A 7,595-nucleotide genomic window follows, 5' to 3' on the forward strand; every position below is an offset into this window, starting at 1 on the left:
CCAGGTACATGAATATAGTAGATTACTTTAGGAAGACAAAAAACAAACGAACAATTCAAAGATGATTATATATACTAAATCAAAATGAACATTACTTAAGAACAAATATAAATAATATTTAATATTAACAAAAATCTTCAATCATCTCATGGCTTTGAACACCGACCATTGAATCATACATTGAATCCAAGCTATACTCTTCTTTCCTATGAATTATGATATCATTATTATAATCCATCTTGACCTTTTTTTGAAGAACACCGAAAATATAACCTCTGATAATTTGTCACGGTTAATTGAAGAAATCATTGATATAAAAGGGGGGAAAACTTGTAACTGGTGGGAACTGAAGAGCGATTCAAGGGGGGAGTGAAATTGAGGGGGTTGCGAGATTGAGGGGAGAGATACAGGGGATTAGGGGAACGAGGTTTGATTTGTTACTAGTAAAATTTATTTTTTATATTATAATTTACAAATACATTTATTTAATTACCATATTGTCAATTAAAAGCTGGTTCTCGCAGTTCTCGACTTTTTTGTTGGTTCTCATTTTATCTTTTTACTATAATTAAAAGCTGGTTTTAGCTAATCAACCCTGGTTCAACCCGGGCCTTCTACGTAAAACTCAAAACAAAAAACTAAGAATATAATGGAATTAAACGCCAAGAAAGATCCGTTGGTAGAACATCCAGATGAATATCGCTTTCGATTGGAACCAAAAAATGTCTCACTTTCTCATTGTTCACCTGAGCGTATAACACCGGATAACGTGACTATCTGGAATTAAGACATGTTGGTATGTCTAATGTCATATTTTAGTCAACCACAACAGATACATTAAATTTACATTGTTGATATATTATAACTCGAGAAAACTGATAATGAATCGCCTAATACAATGCATTTTAAAATAAAACTAACTAAGCTTTAGCGAAAATTAAAAAAAAAACCATTTCATAATATCAACTTTATTGTAAACTAAACATCACACCATATTAATGCGGACAAAAACCATATTATACACTTGAGGTACAAAAAGAATCTCGTAGCTAGAAAGCATCAATTTATATCAAATGACCCATATGTCAAGGGCAATGACAAAAGTTAGGGACTCGAGAGCTAAAGTCTTGGACAACAAACCATTTAACCTTGTTAAAGCCACCATCGAGCACAGGCACGAGCTTGGATTCAATCTTGGATCTTTTTCTTAAATATCGAAAACGACATCAAACACAGCAGCCACCGACACCCAAACGAAACCATGACCTTTCACGAATGTTTGGGAACGCAAACAAGGATGACTGAATTGCCGAACTTTATTTTCTTACATCTTCAACCATGATCAACTGTTACCAGAAAATTATGAAAGATTAAAAATATTAAAATTACATGGCATATGCACACATTTTCCAGAGGTAAAGCAATAATTGATTTTTGTAGAAAATGGAGACTCTCTTTAATGGGAAGTACCCCTCTTGCTGGAAGCCTGGAAGCCCTTATGCAATTTGGAAAAACAATTAAATTTTGACAAAATGACGATAGGAAGTGTAGTTGTACACACACATACAATAATTTTAACTTCAGATCACTCGATCTCCAACAGAAGTCCACAATTGACCTTAGAAGCGTCACAGAATATCTTACTATTTGGTATTAAAATCAATAACTTAGTTGAACACCATGAAGAACCTAATTCAAGATTGCCATGACCTCTGGTCACTACTTAAAGATTCTTCTCTGATATTTCAAATAATATTGTTATCATGATACATGGCATAAAATATACAATTCAGCTTAGGCGTAAAATGGATATAATGGGAAGAATATTGAAGGGACTCCTTAAAGGGTTTCATCAATTTGACGTTAATATAAATCGAAGGTACTCCTTAACGAATCATTAAGAACAAATCTAAATGTACCTAAAAAGTTACCAACTTTAGCGTTGCGGGAATCAAGATGACCTTTATCATACCACTACAAATAATATTGCATTTGTTCACACTTTTAAGTGAGTGTGAACAAATTAAAAATTTTGTCATGTTTTTTAGTGTGTAGAAATATATTGAGTTAAAAGTGTATAGACATTTCTACACACTAAAAAGTGTGGAAATAAAAGTTCACACTTTTTAGTGTGAACTTTCATAATTATTTTGTCACACCTCATTTGTTCACGGTAACTTTTTTAGTTACCGTGGACAAATAGGGTGTGACAAATTAATTATGAAAGTTCACACTAAAAAGTGTGAACTTTTATTTGTACACACTTTTAAGTGTGGAGAAATTTTCACACTTTTTTTTCATTATATTTCTACACACTAAAAAGTGTGACAAAATTTTTAATTTGTTTACACTTACCTAAAAATGTGAACAAGTGCAATATGATTTGTAGTGTACTCAAGAAAACCCAAACACAACCACAAACTCAGTTGTAAGCTTTATATTCCTAAGCAAAATAAAATAGACAAATTAGTTTACTATCAGAAATACGATAAAAAAAAAACTATATTGTATATCTTAACAATGATTAACTCCACATCTATACTATATTATAAAGCAGATCTTCCCTGTCTATATTTTAAGTTTCAATATTTACTTTCCTAAAATGCTCATATATTAATTTTATATTTACCTAACACCTTTTCCCTCTCCTTAAATCTCAACCAATCATTTTTTTCTCTTTCCTCCATAAATCATTTATTCTTCCAATTCATTCAAAATCTTTTATCTCAAAAACCGTGCATCGATAAATTATAAAAATTATATGAGTGTTCTTAAAATTTAATGCTCTTTCATTAGATATGTCAATCAATATACTTTTGATGAATTTTTAAATCCGAGGGCGGACGGCTAAGGCATTTACCTATCACCTTCTATGACTAATCACACTCTATGACCTATCACTTCACCATCTCACCGCCACTAACTTGACGGCCGTCGCAACGTGCGGGTACCGTTCTCGTATTACATATAACCAGATGACGTATTACAGCAGTTCAATAATAGGTCAAAATAGGAGCTATACTGACAATGGAATTTACAACAATGGAATTTATGATACTTATGGTCCAAAATTCTAACTGTTAACATCTAACATCTATTTTTGAGCGTGCCTTTTAATGAATATGCAATATGTTTAGTTATTATTACTTAATCAAAAATCAGTGCAAAAGTTCTTATCCAGTATCTTGTAAACATATGATATATGAGCAATTTTAGCGTGGAATACTATAAATGGGCTGATAAAAGCAATTTAAAATCCTGCAATCTTCTAAAGTATTTTTATTCAGGAGTTTTAATTATCATTGCATTAGTTGTTGTATTATTCAGTTAAAATAAATCATAAATGGAAAAGTCTTTTTGATCCAAGCAACCAGCGCAGTTCCATCCCCGCCATTAACGTAGACCCATTACCCGATCTGCCCATCTTTACCACTAGTTAGTATAATTTCAATTATTATGTTCTTGGTTTGGTTACTCTTTTGTTTTCACATTGCAAAGATGGCACCAAATTCTACAAAGATAGTAGTATTAGAAAAAACCATTCATAATTCGGTATACGACAAAATAGTGAAAATAAAGATCAATAAAATAATAGTCTTCTAGTTTCCATCATCTAATCTTTCATAAAAGATGACCAAAATAATTGATTAAAACCCTAAATTGAAATTAGATATACCCGATTTTGAGTAGTTGTTGATGGAGATTTTTTCCGACGAAATTCCTTCCAAGCATCAAAACCGAAACTGAAAGTATAAGAAATTTTATTAAAAAGCCAATTAAAATACCATTAAATTAACAATTGAAATTTACAAACACAAGAAAACGGATACACTTCTTGTTTTTGGAGAAGATATTTCCCTTTTAAACTTTAGCTAGGGTCTAGGAACTCCTATTTGATATTTTAGGGATGAGGATGTTTGGGAGATTGAAGTGCAAATATTTTTTGATAAGAAACTTCCCTTTAATCTTATCTTAATATACGAAACACAGAAGCAATTTCTCCTTTAATTTTTTCGGAAGAATTAAAACAAAGATTAAATTTGATTCATTGTAAGTTATTTGTTTGAGTTTTTATATTTTACTCAAAGACGGGAATTTTTTTTTAAGGAAAGGAGAAGATTGTCACTTATCAATTTTTTAAACAATATATAGTTAAGGAACCTTGCTTTATTAAGGAGAGAGATATGTTTGTACAAACATCTGCTAATTAATGTCTCAAAGTTACTACTCCATGAGTTTAAATCCAGATCTATATATACATACCTTAATTAGAAAAGACAGCATAATTTACTCACAATCTAAAGTTAAAAATACACATCATATCATTTGAATTTAAGATCGATCGACAATAACTTGTACAAGTGATCTAAAGTCGGCTATTAAAGTAATATATATATATATATATATATATATATAGCAGCAAAAATATTGCAAGATCTCCCCGAAAAATACGACACAATATGTACGGTTATTTATACGTACCACTACATATACGATCTATATAATATATTATGTTGTTAACCCTGTATAGTATACGTATTTATTTATTCATTACATATAATTATATATATTGTGGCAACCCTTTGATTAAACATGGTGGTTTGGGGTGGTATTCGGCGGGGTGTTGGCGACGGCAACCACCATTATTCTCTTGCCACGTTCCGCCCTACTATTCTCGGCGAACTTCATACTAGCCATGTGCATACCCATCTCCCTCTCTTCTTCACTATACTCCAAGCTATAATAATACTCTTCATTGTATTTTTCATTCTTTGATGCGGGCAAAAACATGCTCCCCCATTGTGGGAAATGGATGAAAGCCACCGGAATCGTTAAAGCCACGGTCATCACACCCATCCATGTTAGTCCCCACGCAGTTGAAAACCGAGTGCCAGAGAAAAAGATTAGTTGTGTTAAACCACCACCAACATTTCCACCGGCACCAGTTAAACCGGATAGAATGCCAAGAGAACGTCGTGAAACGAAAGGAATGATGCCATAAGTCGCACCACAAGCCATTTGTGCTCCTGAGGCCATGAGCATCATTGAAAAGATAGCGAGCGGTAGAGAGTTGGCTCGGCCTAACCATATGCAAAAAACTCCTCCTAAAGTTTGTGTGATCCATAATGTCCATAACCTTCCCCTCATTCCAAATTTACGAGCTGATATATCGGATAGATAGCCACCAAATGGACGTGTAATGAAGTTAGCCACCCCGAAACTGGCTGCCACTACACCGGCCGTGTGGAGCTTTAAACTAAACCTGTCACACAATCAACGAAAAATGAAATCGTTAGTTAGTTGTTACAAAAATAATTTTAGATATTAAACCTGTATATGAATTAGTGATCACAAGGTTAATCATGAAAGATTAGGATTGTTTAGCTACCTACCTATCATAAAAGTATTCAGAAATGACATTATTCAAGCACAATTGCACACCCATTGAATATCCATAAATCAGGAAAAACACCCATGTCCTATAGTTTGCGATCGCATTATGGAATACCTGCAAATTAATACATCAAACAAAACGATTAATTCATCAAATATATTTTATTAGCTCATATGTTTAATTTCTTGAAACAATATGTATATGTTAGGTAATTAAAAGGTTGCAATGAATTATAGTAGGTTATGGTTGAACAAAGTTAGGTCACCTTAGAGAATTTGTCCTTTGAAGCTCGACCCTCTTTGTAAATTTGAGAAAAGTTTCCATCGGGCAAGTCTTGGCCATAAACCAAAACAAGAGTGCCAACAATTATATGAAACCATCCAGGAATAAAGAAAGCGATTCTCCAAGCCGTAAATGGTGTGGTTTCAAGCATCTCACTTATGATATGAAAGAGTACCGGCATCAAGAGTTGAGTTAGCCCACCTCCTAGATCACCCCATCCCGCGGATAAGCCATTCACCACACCGATTATCTTCCCATTGAACATCACACTAGTCCAATATTGACAAGACACGAACGTAGCCAATGAGAACCCGATTAGGAACCTAACAGCCACATATCCACCAGCATCCGCGACAAAAGAGAAACTGAAGACCACTGGGGCCGTAAGTAAGTTGATCACCGAACAACCATACCGTGGGCCTATAAGGTCGCAAAGAACCCCCATGACAAGGCGAGAGAGGATGCTTCCAGATACGGAGGCAATTCCAGCATTAGAGATGTCAGATCGTGTCAGGTTAAGGTTGTCCCGGATAATGGGGACAAGAGGGGCAGCTGCAAAGGTTGAGATAACACAAGTGCAAAAAGAAAGCCATGAGAGATGGAAAGCTCTCATGTGAGGTTGAGCCGCAGAGAATATTTTCATCTCTGTGGCTTTGTTCTCGGAATCTACCGGGAGCGTGAAAGTCTTTCGTGGAGTGGTGGTGGGAATGGATATGATTTCTTCATGTTCCAAGATTGTGGGGATGGAAGCCATTGTTTTCTTAATCTCCAAAAATGTTGGGTTGAAGAAACGTAAATAGAAAGACTGATAAGCTAGCTAAGAAATGAGTAAAGATGTAGGTGTGCTTATAAACATGGGGTGTTTGAGGTTATTTATAGACTAAAGGTAGTTGACTTTCACAAAGGCATATTACTAACCACATGGGTTTGGATGCCAATGAAATTAGACACGATATTTATCAAAAATGGGCATGAATTATATTAAAAATCAGCAACTAGCAGCTAGCTAGCTAGTAAACTTGAAGAACAGCTACCGAGTGATTAATACGAGTGAGGAAATTAATATATCAATCACCAATGTATTGGTCATGACTCAACAGTAAGAAAGAAAGACCATATTTCAAAGAGTTTACAACCTTTATGATGATCGGGGACTCAACAATAAGAAAGAAAGATAATCTCCTCGAACCGGCCAGATCGTACAACCCTTTAAATCGCCTAATTGGACCGGCTAGTTGAACCAATTGGTTTTTTTTTTTGTTTTTTTTTTTAACTTTTTTTTACATAAAAATGTAGTAGCAAACTTGTTACAACTACTCGTAAAAGAAAATAATCAAAATATTTGCTCAAAAATAACATCAAATAGTTAAAATGAAAATCGGAAGGTTCAAACCAGGCAACCAAAGAAGGCCGATAGAACGGGCCGGTCCAATTCTGTTTTAAAAACATTGGTGATCTTCACACTATATATCTTGATTTCTTTTATTCTTTTTGAAATGAAGCGATTTCATTAAACTAGCAAATTACAAGGTGCAAAAGGTGAATTACTACAAGAGTAAACATTAATTAACAAGCTAGTGACGCGTTTGAATTGTGATGGAGGACAGGCGGATCGGATGGTTAAGGAAAAGAGTTGGAAGGGTCCTAAAGTTTATTTATTTAATTAGTTTCCATACTACTGTATTTGTTTATTTGTCTGAGATTTTATTTTTTTCAGTTCCCTTTTTCTAGTAGGGTGCGACAAGGATATAAGCATTGTTAGATTTATTTTTAAAAATCAATAAAAGTTTTGAGTCGGCAAATTGATGTGTTAATTTTACCTTCTTTTTTTTTATAATTTTTTTTCAGCGAGAAATTCCCAATCTAATCAACTAATCTTAACATCTCTACTCTCCGCGCATATACAATTCAATTGAAT

At 33.8% G+C, this 7,595-nt stretch overlaps 1 protein-coding gene across 1 annotated transcript; it reads right to left on the reverse strand.

Annotated features, from left to right (window-relative positions):
- Window positions 1-4,587: 4,587 nt before the first annotated feature.
- LOC122580913 (high affinity nitrate transporter 2.6-like) lies at window positions 4,588-6,431 on the reverse strand. Its single transcript, XM_043753057.1, has 3 exons — window positions 5,661-6,431; window positions 5,394-5,509; window positions 4,588-5,263 (listed from the first exon to the last, which is right to left on the reverse strand). The coding sequence occupies exons 1-3, from the start codon at window positions 6,429-6,431 to the stop codon at window positions 4,588-4,590; spliced, it is 1,563 nt and encodes a 520-aa protein (XP_043608992.1).
- Window positions 6,432-7,595: the final 1,164 nt, after the last annotated feature.

The sequence above is a fragment of the Erigeron canadensis genome, chromosome 9 (assembly GCF_010389155.1).
Source record: "Erigeron canadensis isolate Cc75 chromosome 9, C_canadensis_v1, whole genome shotgun sequence".
NCBI lineage: Eukaryota > Viridiplantae > Streptophyta > Magnoliopsida > Asterales > Asteraceae > Erigeron > Erigeron canadensis.

What these genes read in the sequence shown, in the direction of transcription:
- LOC122580913 (XM_043753057.1), bottom strand. Translation starts at nt 6,431, where the DNA reads ATGGCTTCCATCCCCACAATCTTGGAACATGAAGAAATCATATCCATT. An exon ending in CAAAGGACAAATTCTCTAAG is followed by an intron (nt 5,510 to 5,660) that starts GTGACCTAACTT and finishes ATTAATTTGCAG; the next exon opens with GTATTCCATAATGCGATCGC. An exon ending in TCTGAATACTTTTATGATAG is followed by an intron (nt 5,264 to 5,393) that starts GTAGGTAGCTAA and finishes ATTGTGTGACAG; the next exon opens with GTTTAGTTTAAAGCTCCACA.